A 16,024-nucleotide genomic window follows, 5' to 3' on the forward strand; every position below is an offset into this window, starting at 1 on the left:
AGGCCCTGCGGAAAGAAAGCAGATCCCGCATGGCCCTGGTCTCATGAGACAGAGCGTTCCACCAGGCCAGAGCCAGTGTTGAAAAGGCCCTGGCCCTGGTTGAGGCTAATCTGACTTCCTTCAGTTTTTCAGACTTGCTTTACAATAACTTTTAGCACTAGTTCATGATGTAGTTCTTCATTGATGTATTATGTGTTTTAATGTTGCTGGTTTATGGTTACATTAAGAGCAAGGTTTTTAGGGAAGCCTAAAACAGACTGATCCATCTAATGATATGGAGAATTGGTTTGGTTGCAGCATTCAGACATGCTGTGAAAAGGCTGCAGACCCCCCCGCCCCTCAACTTTCCATCTTGTTCCTCATCAACTTCCTCTGTGATCAAATGCTACAGATAATTTGTTATTATGCAGTTATAGCTATCACATGTTCAGGTCTTAAACAGCCCAGACCAGTTGTGTTTATTGAGGAGCCCTACCAATTTGGGGGGGGGGGGATTTACAGAAGCCGTAGTTCCACCTTGTAAATGGTAATTTTATGTCTTGTGTGATCTGTGGCCAGAAGGGGAAACTTCTCAGGAATTAAAATTAAAGCACAAGGATGAATTATAGTTGGGCATGAGAAATGTTACTGCTGCACATTGCTGAGTGCATCCATAGCACTTGTGTGTTTTGTGATCTCTGTTTTGTGATCTCTCAGTAGCCAGTAGGGGTGTGTGTGTGAGAGAGATATATATATATACACAGTGTGTATATATATATATATATATATGCTTTCGTAGATTTTCACGGGTACAGGAATGCAGGTTTTGGTGTCCTCGGGTGTCTTCCCGTGTAAAAGTTGGGGTGTCTAGGCGACGTTTCGACGAGGTCTCACTCGTCATCTTCAGGCTGGTGCTTTCGGCTTCTTGTTACTGGAACAGAGCGGGATCTCAATGTTTGAGTTCCTATAAATACTGTAGAGGGGGTGTGGTGTCTAGCCTCCAATGTTCTGGGCAGAGAGGAAGTTCCCAGGCTAGTGTGCCTTTTCTTCTTTTGTTCCTTAATTACTTGAGAGATACCTTGAGTGATTTCTTGAGTGATATCCTGAGTACCACTTAGGTGGGTCATTAGGTGTGGATTAGTTGCTAAAGTCTTTGTGTCTTGACCTCTTGAACTTTGTGAAGAGTTTTCCTGAGAAGATGGCTGTATTGCACTTAGTTGTGCTTTGGCTTGGCTTCGTGTATAGGGGCGAGCTGTGGTTTTGTGGCTTGTGTCAGCCAGATCTGTGTAGGGATTGCAGGGGGGTGCAGCATCCGGAGGTGCCACCATGGATTGGCTACTGGATGGTGTCAGTAATTCATCTGTGGAGAGGGTCTGGGTTTGGGTCTGGTGTGGTTGATTGGTGTTGGCGTTCTGTGTGCCTCTGGATCTGGTGTCAGTTTTTGTGGGGAGGGCTAATTTCCAGATGTCTGGCAAGCGGGATGTGTCGTCACGCTTGTTCATGTTGTGAGGGTGTTTCTCTATCTCGATGGCTTCCATGATTATTCTCTTGTGGTGATGTTCCGTGTTAAAGAGCAATTTGGAATCTGCAAAATTAATTTCGTGTCCTGTTTCTTTCATGTGTTGGAAAAGAGAGGAAGTTTTTTCTTCTTTTTTGACGGCATTCTTGTGTTCTGCGATACGTGCATTTATTCGTCTGTTTGTTTGTCCAATGTACGTGGCTGGGCAGACTTTGCAGGGTATTTCATAGATCCCTTGGTTTTCCAACTGGATTTTATCCTTGGGGTTTCTGAGGATATTGGCTATTTTTTGGTTGGTGCAAAAGGCTGTTTTGATATTGTGTTTATGGAGGATTTTGCTAATTTTATCTGTAGTGCCCTTGATATAAGGAAGGAGGGCCATGCCATTGTTTTCTTCTGTGTCTTGGTTTTTGGGGGGTGTTTCCTTTTGGATTAGCTTCGTAATCCTGTTTTGCTGGTATCCATTGGCAATTAACACATTTGAGAGATTCTGTAACTCAGTTGTCAAGTGGTCTTTGTCAGCCAGGCGTTTGGTTCTGGAGATGAGAGTCTTGGCTACGGAGTTTATTTGTGCAGGGTGGTGGTGTGATTGTGCATGTAAGTAGCGGTTGGTGTGTGTTTTTTTCTGGTAGATAGTGTGTCCTAGGGAGCCATCAGGTTTTTTGTAGATTAGGACGTCAAGGAAGGGAAGTTGGTTGTTGGCTTCTATTTCCATAGTGAATTGTATTTTGGGGTGTAAGTTGTTGAGATGTGTGAGGAAGCTATCCAGTTTTTCCTTCCCGTGTGGCCAAATTACAAAGGTGTCGTCAACATATCTGAGCCAAAGTTTGGGTTTGTGTTCTGACTTGTCTAAAGCATTGGTTTCAAAGTGTTCCATGTACAGGTTTGCGATGACCGGTGAGAGGGGTGATCCCATAGGTGCTCCTTCTATCTGTTTGTATCTTTGTCCATTGTGGATGAAGTACGTGTTGGTTAGGCAGTGGTTGGTCAGGTCCAAGATGTATTCGGGGGGATTGTATTTGTTTTGAATAGCTGTCAAGGCTTCATTAATGGGCACTTGTGTGAAGAGAGATACAACATCGAAGCTCACAAGTAGGTCATTAGGATGTAGGTTTTGCTTCTTTATTGTTTCTATGAACTGGAAGGAGTTTGGTACGTGTGAAGAGATGGATTCTGCATAGGGCTGAAGTTGCTTGGCGAGAAATTTAGCGAGATTTTGTAGAGGTGAGCCTATGGAGCTGACTATTGGTCTGAGTGGTGTTCCTTCTTTGTGTATCTTGGGGAGGCCGTAGAGTTTGGGGCATCTGGATGATTTTTCTCTGGGGATGATTCTTAGCTGGATTTCTTCACTGATAGGAGAGGCTTTTATTTTGGATTTGGTGGTTTTTTCCAGATAGGTGGTGGGATCTGTTTTTATAGGTTTGTAGGCAGGATCTTGGAGTAGCTTTGATAGTTTTGCTTGGTAGTCCGATGTGTTCATCAAATTAATTTTGCAGATTCCAAATTGCTCTTTAACACGGAACATCACCACAAGAGAATAATCATGGAAGCCATCGAGATAGAGAAACACCCTCACAACATGAACAAGCGTGACGACACATCCCGCTTGCCAGACATCTGGAAATTAGCCCTCCCCACAAAAACTGACACCAGATCCAGAGGCACACAGAACGCCAACACCAATCAACCACACCAGACCCAAACCCAGACCCTCTCCACAGATGAATTACTGACACCATCCAGTAGCCAATCCATGGTGGCACCTCCGGATGCTGCACCCCCCTGCAATCCCTACACAGATCTGGCTGACACAAGCCACAAAACCACAGCTCGCCCCTATACACGAAGCCAAGCCAAAGCACAACTAAGTGCAATACAGCCATCTTCTCAGGAAAACTCTTCACAAAGTTCAAGAGGTCAAGACACAAAGACTTTAGCAACTAATCCACACCTAATGACCCACCTAAGTGGTACTCAGGATATCACTCAAGAAATCACTCAAGGTATCTCTCAAGTAATTAAGGAACAAAAGAAGAAAAGGCACACTAGCCTGGGAACTTCCTCTCTGCCCAGAACATTGGAGGCTAGACACCACACCCCCTCTACAGTATTTATAGGAACTCAAACATTGAGATCCCGCTCTGTTCCAGTAACAAGAAGCCGAAAGCACCAGCCTGAAGATGACGAGTGAGACCTCGTCGAAACGTCGCCTAGACACCCCAACTTTTACACGGGAAGACACCCGAGGACACCAAAACCTGCATATATATATATATATATATATATTTGCTTTCGTAGATTTTCACGGGTACAGGAATGCAGGTTTTGGTGTCCTCGGGTGTCTTCCCGTGTAAAAGTTGGGGTGTCTAGGCGACGTTTCGACGAGGTCTCACTCGTCATCTTCAGGCTGGTGCTTTCGGCTTCTTGTTACTGGAACAGAGCGGGATCTCAATGTTTGAGTTCCTATAAATACTGTAGAGGGGGTGTGGTGTCTAGCCTCCAATGTTCTGGGCAGAGAGGAAGTTCCCAGGCTACACCCCAAAATACAATTCACTATGGAAATAGAAGCCAACAACCAACTTCCCTTCCTTGACGTCCTAATCTACAAAAAACCTGATGGCTCCCTAGGACACACTATCTACCAGAAAAAAACACACACCAACCGCTACTTACATGCACAATCACACCACCACCCTGCACAAATAAACTCCGTAGCCAAGACTCTCATCTCCAGAACCAAACGCCTGGCTGACAAAGACCACTTGACAACTGAGTTACAGAATCTCTCAAATGTGTTAATTGCCAATGGATACCAGCAAAACAGGATTACGAAGCTAATCCAAAAGGAAACACCCCCCAAAAACCAAGACACAGAAGAAAACAATGGCATGGCCCTCCTTCCTTATATCAAGGGCACTACAGATAAAATTAGCAAAATCCTCCATAAACACAATATCAAAACAGCCTTTTGCACCAACCAAAAAATAGCCAATATCCTCAGAAACCCCAAGGATAAAATCCAGTTGGAAAACCAAGGGATCTATGAAATACCCTGCAAAGTCTGCCCAGCCACGTACATTGGACAAACAAACAGACGAATAAATGCACGTATCGCAGAACACAAGAATGCCGTCAAAAAAGAAGAAAAAACTTCCTCTCTTTTCCAACACATGAAAGAAACAGGACACGAAATTAATTTTGCAGATTCCAAATTGCTCTTTAACACGGAACATCACCACAAGAGAATAATCATGGAAGCCATCGAGATAGAGAAACACCCTCACAACATGAACAAGCGTGACGACACATCCCGCTTGCCAGACATCTGGAAATTAGCCCTCCCCACAAAAACTGACACCAGATCCAGAGGCACACAGAACGCCAACACCAATCAACCACACCAGACCCAAACCCAGACCCTCTCCACAGATGAATTACTGACACCATCCAGTAGCCAATCCATGGTGGCACCTCCGGATGCTGCACCCCCCTGCAATCCCTACACAGATCTGGCTGACACAAGCCACAAAACCACAGCTCGCCCCTATACACGAAGCCAAGCCAAAGCACAACTAAGTGCAATACAGCCATCTTCTCAGGAAAACTCTTCACAAAGTTCAAGAGGTCAAGACACAAAGACTTTAGCAACTAATCCACACCTAATGACCCACCTAAGTGGTACTCAGGATATCACTCAAGAAATCACTCAAGGTATCTCTCAAGTAATTAAGGAACAAAAGAAGAAAAGGCACACTAGCCTGGGAACTTCCTCTCTGCCCAGAACATTGGAGGCTAGACACCACACCCCCTCTACAGTATTTATAGGAACTCAAACATTGAGATCCCGCTCTGTTCCAGTAACAAGAAGCCGAAAGCACCAGCCTGAAGATGACGAGTGAGACCTCGTCGAAACGTCGCCTAGACACCCCAACTTTTACACGGGAAGACACCCGAGGACACCAAAACCTGCATATATATATATATATATATATATATGCTTTCGTAGGCACTACAGATAAAATTAGCAAAATCCTCCATAAACACAATATCAAAACAGCCTTTTGCACCAACCAAAAAATAGCCAATATCCTCAGAAACCCCAAGGATAAAATCCAGTTGGAAAACCAAGGGATCTATGAAATACCCTGCAAAGTCTGCCCAGCCACGTACATTGGACAAACAAACAGACGAATAAATGCACGTATCGCAGAACACAAGAATGCCGTCAAAAAAGAAGAAAAAACTTCCTCTCTTTTCCAACACATGAAAGAAACAGGACACGAAATTAATTTTGCAGATTCCAAATTGCTCTTTAACACGGAACATCACCACAAGAGAATAATCATGGAAGCCATCGAGATAGAGAAACACCCTCACAACATGAACAAGCGTGACGACACATCCCGCTTGCCAGACATCTGGAAATTAGCCCTCCCCACAAAAACTGACACCAGATCCAGAGGCACACAGAACGCCAACACCAATCAACCACACCAGACCCAAACCCAGACCCTCTCCACAGATGAATTACTGACACCATCCAGTAGCCAATCCATGGTGGCACCTCCGGATGCTGCACCCCCCTGCAATCCCTACACAGATCTGGCTGACACAAGCCACAAAACCACAGCTCGCCCCTATACACGAAGCCAAGCCAAAGCACAACTAAGTGCAATACAGCCATCTTCTCAGGAAAACTCTTCACATAGTTCAAGAGGTCAAGACACAAAGACTTTAGCAACTAATCCACACCTAATGACCCACCTAAGTGGTACTCAGGATATCACTCAAGAAATCACTCAAGGTATCTCTCAAGTAATTAAGGAACAAAAGAAGAAAAGGCACACTAGCCTGGGAACTTCCTCTCTGCCCAGAACATTGGAGGCTAGACACCACACCCCCTCTACAGTATTTATAGGAACTCAAACATTGAGATCCCGCTCTGTTCCAGTAACAAGAAGCCGAAAGCACCAGCCTGAAGATGACGAGTGAGACCTCGTCGAAACGTCGCCTAGACACCCCAACTTTTACACGGGAAGACACCCGAGGACACCAAAACCTGCATTCCTGTACCCGTGAAAATCTACGAAAGCATATATATATATATATATATATATATATATATAATTACAGCCTCAGTGCATTGGTTGCTTATTCTGTAGTGTGTATAATGAGCTAAGATGGAGAAAGTACTTTGATTCAGGAAAAAAAATACAGTATTGGAAAGTGTTGCCACAATATAGCCATGCCACTGAAATTATGCACAAAATAAGCAACAGAAAGGGATGCAGGTCATGGCAGTTAAATTGATCTGAAATTATTAATTATATTAATTTACAGATAATATTCAGGTTGACTTTAACTGGAGTTTCCTTTTAATCTACTTTGGCTTGTAAATAAAGTAAGAAATTCTTACTGTTGTTGGTACCAGTGCTGTGTTATCTGTTTCATTTCCGTTGCATCTCTCTACCCCAGCCATAAAAATTTGTTCTTGTTTTCCCCTGTACTGTTCCAGTGCTGTGACCTTGCATGTTTTCATGTGGAGCACCCTTCTCACTGTAGAACTTCAAAGATTTCTCTTCTCCTGCCCCAACATACACATTTTAGAGTAGAGTGCTCTTTTGGACTGTATCATCTATATGCCAAATTGATGCCCCATAGGTTTGAAGAGAGGTCTTTAGTAGCTGCTTTGCAGTCTTGGAATTCATTTTCCTTAGAGTTACATAGTGGTTCAAGTCTCAGTGTTTATGGGATACACTATCAGACTGGAAAAGGGTTAAGCAGATGTACTTTTTAAAGTACTTCTAAAAACATGGTTATTTTATTCTGATGGGTTCACGGTGTCATACTTTTAAATCACCAATATGTGTGTTGAGATCTAGATAATGAATGAGATAGAAATTGATTGAAATAAATGAAAATGTGTACTATCCCAGTCCTTAAAAACTACATACAAGTTTGCATGCTTTTAGGCATTTTGAGATGAAAACTGTTTGTTCTGTGTTTGGAAGAAGTATCTTGGTTGTATGGCACATTTGTCTGGGCTAGCTTGTAAGACGACAAAATGAAACTGCACACTTGACTGAATTGTTCTAGCCATAGATCCTTATATTCCGGCTTTTGATTTCCTGCTTGATTATGTTGATGACAAATGAAGTGTTTCATATGATCACCATGGCTTCTTTTAGCCTTTCAGGAAGGCATGCCAAACTTGGTGGCCCTATATTACAGCCTACTGGAAGGCTTATAAACATGTTGTTTTTTGCACCCCCAAGCAACACAGGTGGATATACCATAGTTGGGACATAGCTCCTTAAAAGTTGTTCAGATTTGGTAGTTTGCACTCAATTTTTGGAAGTGTAGACAATTCAGTTGTGCATGAACAATGGTCAAAGCATGAATTCTTTACATAGAAATTCAATTTATTTCTATGGTACTTACTTCAAGCAAGTGTGCTAAGGATCAAGAGAAACTGCCCCATATGAAAGAGCCTGACTTACTTTGGTTGAGATTACTGAAATTTCAACTATGGTTGCAGTGTGTTGATGTGTGTTCTTTTTTAAAAGGGAAGTGGCAGAGCAATCTAGTATTGTTTTAAAGTACAGCTGAACAAGTGAAGAAACTTTAGCTTGGAAGTGTTGTTTCCTTAATTTTGGAAATTAAACTTGTTGACTTGAAATACATTGTGATACAACATTGATAATATTCTGTATTATCTGCATAGGCAAATCTTACTCATAGTGCAGTCCTCCACAAATCATGGGTACTGACTGAAGTTATGAAAACGTGACCTACTACTTGTGGTTTTGCTTAATCACCTGTTGAGTGAAATTGTCTGGGGTTTGAAAGGCACAAGACCCCTTTAGTGAGATTGAAATTAATATGACATTCAGATTCCACTTTGGAATCTGTAAAGGTGGATTTTGAAATCAGATATTGGCTTAAATATTTTGAATCACACTCGTGGGTGGGTTCTTATTTAATGTTCACAATTCATCCTTGACATTTTGAAATGTATTTTTAATCCTTAGACACTCTAATCAAAGAGAAGGTAACATCTTTTTTTAAGCAATTGAGAATTAACTGAGGCATAAGTATATTCATCACTGCAGTTCCATTTCTGCTGTGTTCTGGCTCTGTCCTGGCATCTAGAGATTGTGGGTAGCGGATTGTGGTTGCAGTTGGACCCATGCCAGTCACAAAATGTGCCTGGCACCTTGCTAATTTCGAACACTGGAGATAGGCCTTTGGTCTGATTCAGCAGTACTATCCTTGTGTTCTTAAGGCACTTAAAAACAGCAGAAATTATCTAGAATTGTTGTGATTTCCTGAGGATTGTTGAGAGATAGCTTCTTCATATGAGCTTGGGCTGCTTGGGTCTCCTCCACTAGTGGGTCTATAACTTGCAAATGGTACCTTGAAGATTATGGACCTCATAAGGCTTTTGCATATCTTTTAGAATCTCCTGGACTGCAGATGATCTGGGACACCTAACTAATGTTAAATTGAGTGGAGAATAATATTTTTGTTTTTTGTTCTCTGTAATATTCCTTATATTGATAGCAGTTGCAGTGCACAATATGTAGTGCACAGTATAAAAAAATGTAGGGACTGGTCACTCTTTGAGTTTGGAAGATTGCTTTGATATTTTACCAACTAGAAGTTACCATTCCTCCTAGGAGTTAGCCATGAGTGTTGAGTGATGGATACTGGTGGCAGAGAGAGCATAAGGGAATGGGGGTGTCTTTTGCCAAAGACCCCCATTTGCAGACATCGGCTAACTACACAGAATGCTTCTATTTGAAAAATGACCCAGCTTCTACAGAGACAAGAGCTGATATAAGATAGATACAAAGCTGCTGCTTAGACAAATGCTCATTAGAGCATTCAGAGACTTCAAGATTTTTACAATGATGCATTGTTTCAGATAAGAGTCCTTTACAGGTGATGCCTTGTGGATGTAGCCCTTTAAATAGGCAAGATGAAGTAACCAATGCTGGTTCCAAAGTTGTAAATGTCTTGTGAACAGAAACAGCTTCCTAGCGTCCTTATAATAGGAAACAACAGTGTACCTTGTGGTATATCATAATTACTGCCAAAGGTTTTTGTGGCAGACCTCAAGCACAACAAACTCTCATTAAACTTGAATTGAATCCTTACAGTTGGTGGCTTCAGTCAGGCAGTTCTATGACAATGCAGTTAGTGTTATGACTTCTGCATAATCAAATTGAAAAGCAACAATTACCTGAAGTAATCACATTTACCTAATTAGAAAATGGCTTTCTTTCAGTAGGCAACGCTTTAGAAGCTTTGCCAAAAGTGTGGTGGCCATGATGCTTTTGAGTCTTTAGTCTAGTTTGCAGAGATTCTAAAAACTTGCCCAACAATTGAAGATTTGACTGTTGAAGTTGAAGTTTATAAGGGGAAGTTCATCCATCCCCTGTATATTTCCATAGGATTTACTGGTTTCTGTATGCAGACATAAAACTCTGCTAAAATTGAGCTCTCCTTAGACTTGTTGCAGTTGCCTATCATAACTGTAAATGGTAGAGTTTTATATGCTCTTCATATTAAAAGGATCTTTGGAATTGAGGCTGGTTTCAATGCAACAACTTATGTCTGGAGAGATATGTTAGTCTGTGCTGATACTGTTTTATCTTGGATAAGAGCTTCATAAAAGCTACTCTAACTTTTATAATAAGGCTTAATATTATTTTTTATGTATTGAATTAATCTAGGAATACATATCTTAACTTGTTTTAGATTGAAAGATGGCTGTCACATTATGATGGCAGATTTTGACATATCTGAGATACTGATTCTCCCTTCAGATTACAGTTTTTTTCAAGTTAATATACAACTTTGTCAACTTCAGCGGGGATTTAAAAAGATTAGCTGCCTATTTGGCAAGATGATCAAATAAGAATCATCCAGATTTGAATGCTTTACTTTTTAATGTAAACCTAGGGCTGATGTACACTTCTGGTGGCAAATATGGGTCTGCAAAGCTTGACTGATCCTTGCAGCTAGATAGGGGTGGGGTTTCTGTTTCTAGGGGAATAGAAACAGGTGGGTGTGAGGTACTTAATTCTTCCCTTGCTGCTTTTGCTCACATAACAATTCTTTTCTCCACAGTTTTTTCTCATTTTATGTGGGAGACCCCATACCTGGGAAACTTTACTGAGAGAAAAAGAGGTGCAGGAGGGGGTTTCAGGGAAAAGCAGTGGGCAAGGGTATGTTCTGAGACCCTTTACAATTATTTTACTTCAGGCTTCTCAAAAAAAGTTTGCAAAGTTAGCAAGTGGGGAGAAACTACAGTGCTTTTGTTCTGTAAATATGGCCCCCTCCGTGGCTGGGGTTACCATGTGTGCATTCAACCCATATATAAAGTTTACCAAACCTAAAAGTAAACTGCTAAGTTTTTTGTTGTTGAAAACTATTTTAAATAAAGCAGATACAGTTTTTTAATAAAAAGAGAAAGAAACAATTTTTGAAGAGGTATTCAAAATAGTAAAAAGCCAGATCAAATTTATTATTAATTTTTAGGTAATTTTATAATTCATAGCTTATTTTTCTTATGGTATTTTTCTTGTCTTTCTATAGGGATTAAAGACACACAGGAGTCTTCATGGATATAGTTGATACATTTAATCATTTAATTCCTACTGAACACTTAGATGATGCCCTATTTCTAGGATCCAACGTGGAGAATGAAGTCTGTGAGGATTTTAGTACAAGTCAAAATGTCTTAGAGGATTCGCTGAAGAACATGCTCAGTGATAAGGACCCTATGCTAGGATCTGCAAGTGCTCAGTTCTGTTTGCCTGTTTTGGATAGCACTGATCCCAATTTCCAGATGCCTTGTTCAACAGGTAAATCTTAATATTTTTTAAGTATATGCTTTTGAATAGAGCAGAAGCTGGTGATGTTCCATTTTGCTCTGAAAACATGAATCCTTTCCCCCCTGCTCTGCTTCATGGCTTGGAGCCTAAGGTTAAACCACTAGCTTTCCTTCACTTCACTTGAGGTAACCATTATATTTATTGAGGTGCTTTAAAATAAGTTGTGGAGAGGAATACTTAGGATTATTTTCAGATAGTGTTTATCTTACTAAAATACAGTAGGGATTTGGTTTGCACAGCATTGCAGTTTTAGGTTGCACTCGTTTCAGAAAGCGTACCTCTTGATGTGACTGAGGTACTTTCATTTCATTTAACTTTTAATTTGTATACCGCCTTTCTATATTCCTATACACAAGGCAGTTTGTAAGCTGAAGAATTCAATAAAATAGACAGCAAAGATCACACACCTAACAATCTATCCAATACAAAAAAGTCATGATAAAAGCATAACTTTAAAATAAACAACTTGCATTGAGTAATATAATAGTAAATAATAAAATTAAATATCAGCAAATAATAGTTAAATAGTTTGCACTTAACAATTGCAATAAATAATTACTAAACTATAATCAATAAAATTGATGGCAAATTACCATGCATAAAATACCACAAAACATACAGCACCATGTAAAAGGATCAAATTGAGAAACAAGGACATATAACTTACAAAACTATTAAAAAAAAGAAGCCCTGAACTCTTCTTCTCTCTTCCCAGCTGTTTCTGCTTTTCTCAAAGTCATTGTCTGGGAAATACTCCTGGGCTGCAGGGTGGGGCAAGGCAGGTGGAAAAAGCCATTGCCTAATGGCCAGCACAAGCTCTCTCTCCCCTCACAGTTCTTCATTTGGAAACATCTCTCTCATGAAGGCTCCTCACAGTGGCAGCAAATCGTCATTAAAGGGTTTACAGAGCAGATTGGATATGCATTCATCAGGTAGATGGTGTTTCAATGCAGAAAGTTTCCTTTAGATGACTTTTAGGGTATTTACTGTAAAATGGTTCTCTTGTTTGGGGTGGCTACTATGTTAAGTACTTTTAATGTGAAAATTTAATCATTCTATGGTGGTTCCCTGTGTAATGTCATCATAAATGATAGTACCTTATGGAGCAAGTTGACTGCCAGCCAGGAACAATGGGGTTGAATGGAGCGCAGAGCCACTGGGCCCTTCTGCTTCCAGTAGTCAGGACTGGAGGTAGGAGGTACAGTGGAAATGTTATTTTCCACTGCACCATTATCAGGCTGTCTTATACTGAGTGAGATTATTGGTCCAGCTAGCTCAGTATTGTCTACACCAGGGGTGGCCAACTCCCGAGGGACTGCTATCTACTTCTTTCAGAATTAAAATCTGGCAGTGATCTACCACCTTTTTTTTAGTTCAGGTCAAAGTTGTTGAGCTTTTTTTAGAGAGAGGAAGTGCAGCTGGGAAAATAGAAGGAGGATCAAAAGATTGCTGTGGATCTCCCTCTTCCATTTCAGAGATCAGGAGAAAATGCAGGGAGGGAAGAGGGGGCGAGGCGGGGCCGTTTGCTTTTAGACAAAAGCAAAGGAAAATGAGCCCACGATCGACAGTGATTGACTGCAACCTGTTGGACATCCCTGGTCTATACTGACTGGCAGTAGCTCTTCAAGGTTTCAGGCAGGAGTCTTTCTTAGTCCTACCTGGAGATGCCTGGAATTGAATTTGGGACTTTATATATGAGAAGCAGATGTTCTGCCAATGAGCTGCAGCCCTTCCCGCAAAGGAACATCTCAGAGATTGTAGCTTATTTAGGCTACTGATATATTGGAATCTATATGTCTTTTTGCCAATAATTAAACATCTTTTTCAAACCCATGCAAGCATTCAGTCTCCCTTCTAAGCAAGTGTTTAGCCACCACATGATCCTAACATCCTGCTTTTTCCATGTTATTGTTGCGGGCAGCTCCTGTTCACCCTACTCTTCCTTGAATATTAGTGTGGAAAAGAATAGGAGGAATTTCATGGCATTTATTTATTTATTATTTAACCATTTCTATACTGGTTAATTTAATATACAAATGCAAACAATTAAAAAACAACACAGTGCAGGGTTCATAAAAAGCAGTGTAAACCCACACAGCAGTGTAAAATCAGTAAGCAACACTTTAAAATTAGCAAGGAGTATACAAGATAGCTTTAAGAACTAAAAGCAAGGAATTTAAAAAGCTTGGGAGAGGAAAAAATGTTTTGCATATAATTGAGCATTAAAAGTGCTGATGAAAATTGAACTTCCATCCGAAGGCAATGTGTTTAAAACTCTTAAAAGAAACATTGGTCAGACATAATGATTTCCAGACGGCTAACCACCTTAGGCAACAATTCTGTAGTTGCTTACTTGGGAATGAATGGGGCACATTCAACTCAGTAGGACTTATTTCTGAGTAGGATTGTATAGGATCTCTCTGTTAGTCCATTGCAGCAACAGTTTTGAACCATTTTAAGACTAACTTGGCTTATGATGAAATTGACTGTAGTCCACAAAACCTTATACCATAATACAGGTATTAATCTTTAAGGTGTCACACTACTGTTTATTTGTTTTCATGGGTCACAGTGTAGCAAATGCTGTTGTTTTGAAGAAACAGTTGAAGAAACTAGTCTTTAACTATGCTTTTATCGTCTTTTAATCAATGAACCTTACACTAAATGGCCTTAGTAGAAAATTACTGAGTACTTTTCCAGTCCAGGATTCCTGCTATGGCCACAGTGGGCTCCTAATAATGGTATTTTTATACTTGGGATTTGGTTGGGGACAGAACAGTTACGCAGAGATGCAGAAAAAGCAACCCCCTGTTATTACTTTTTGGTAGACACTGACAATTTCTTGCAAATATTGTTGGAAAATAGTAGTAGCTGTGTTGACTTTTCTCTTTTGATCACTAACTTTGGCAGATTTTGTAGAAAGGGAATTGATCAAACATTTTACTAGCAATTTGGCTTATACTTCCATCTCTTCCCCATTAAGTTGTGCATGCTGAGCAAGCGTTGGATGTCTAGTCAGAAAAGTCACAGTCCTAGTCAGAAATAGGTTGGTGGTAACCAACATGGCAGTGGCAACCTTGGTGTTCCAAATTTCAGTGGCACCCTGTGTGATGCCAAAATCTCCCCCCCAAGTCCCACTCCCCGTCTCTCACCTTCTATTGGATGTCATAGTTGTGGTGCCTCATAGTTGCCCCAGTGTGACTGCACCATTTGTGCTCCCTTAGATCTCCCTTTGAACATACTGTACCTTGTTGAATGCAAGATATGTAGCTACCTGGAATGCTGGGGTAAGGGAGATACAGTTTATAGAAGTTTCTGAAGCAGCTGGGGCACTTCACAGTTTAGATTTGTTGTATCAAACTTAACTCTAGTAGTTTGTATCCAGTGGTGTCCTTCAAGCTGAAAGTTTTATTATTATTATTATTATTAAAAAAATCCAGCATAGATTTTCAATCAGTAGGGAGGTGGGAGGAAATCTTTCCACTTCCTGCTCCCCCTGCAGCCACCCCACTCCATCTCCCATGCTATTGTAAAAGGTGTTTCAGTCCTTTGGAAGAGAGTTTTGGGGGTGTGCATAGTGGAGGGGGAATCAGCAAAAACAATTTCCTTTCCCATTCCACTGATAAAAGCACCTGCTGGATCAAACAGCCTTTGATTAGTGTGAGGGACACTATTGGATTTAACAAAATGCTTTAAAGAACCTGACATGCATTATGTTATAACTTAGCAAGCGGCATTGATAGTTTCCATTGTCAGCTTACACTTTTCTGAATTTTCAGTGGGCAAAATCTAATAGATAGTTGAGTATCCTAGGGTATAGCGCAGGGTATTTGATCTGAAAGACACTGAGGCATTTGTACATGTAGATTTCATAAATCTATTTTCTGCTGAGCTATAAGCATTGTTTCCAGTTTGGGCCTGCCTGATCTTATCTTGCTGGTGTTCTTGGTTGAATAGCAGATGGCGGTTCTTTTTCCTTTGGCCAGTGGGTGAGGTCTGAGTTTCTGTTTTCCCTTCCTTCTGCAGTCTTGGGGCAATTGGTAGCTGGAGCTGACAATTCTTTTGGCAGGTTTGGGGAAAGCATTTACCCTTGAGCTGCCCCTTCTATTCTCAATGGATGGGATGAGGCTGGTCTCCTCCTTAACATGATGTTCTTCCTGGGATGCTAGAGGAACACCTTCCCACTGGCCCTTGATAACCTGGCTGATTGTTCAGAGCAGTGTGTGCTGCCTTTCAATTCCACAGCCCCATTTTTTAATTAGCTTGTACAGAAGCATAATATAAAGGTATCCTATATATTAGGGTTGCCACACGTTTGAATTTTCCCGGTCATATCGAGAATACTGCGCCAAATGGCACCTTGAATCTTATGTTGCGGTCGCCACAACGGAATGTCTGTTCACTAGGGGTTGGATGAAATGGCCCTTGGGACCCCTTCTAATGCTACAATTCTGTGATTCTATGATTTCTGTAGCTTGCCCTTATAACAGTTCACTTGCCCCAGTATGCAAGAAGGAGAAACATGTACAGTTGGAATTAAAATGGTATGAATTATGGAGTAGGATATGACATCAAATAAAAATACAATAGTCATTGCCAGTAGGCTTAGCTTAGGACCAATTTT

At 40.9% G+C, this 16,024-nt stretch overlaps 1 protein-coding gene across 41 annotated transcripts in view; it reads left to right on the forward strand.

Moving 5' to 3' along the window:
• PHF3 (PHD finger protein 3) overlaps nt 1–16,024 on the forward strand; it is a 47,729-nt gene that overhangs the window by 2,396 nt on the left and 29,309 nt on the right. For 19 of the 41 annotated variants that reach the window (XM_083729692.1, XM_083729682.1, XM_083729683.1 and 16 more), the window contains exon 2: nt 11,102–11,370. The exons of 14 other annotated variants lie outside the window; for them this stretch is intronic. Coding sequence is in view for 10 of the 27 variants with exons in the window: in XM_083729701.1 (XP_083585827.1) it covers nt 11,127–11,370 (244 nt within the window). In the remaining 17 variants the exon portion in view is untranslated. Of the gene's footprint in view, nt 1–11,101; nt 11,371–16,024 lie in introns of those variants that run through there. 8 more of the 41 variants (XM_083729696.1, XM_083729680.1, XM_083729697.1 and 5 more) reach the window with 1 other exon arrangement.

This window comes from Podarcis gaigeae (assembly GCF_964106915.1).
Source record: "Podarcis gaigeae genome assembly, chromosome: 3".
Taxonomy (NCBI): domain Eukaryota; kingdom Metazoa; phylum Chordata; class Lepidosauria; order Squamata; family Lacertidae; genus Podarcis; species Podarcis gaigeae.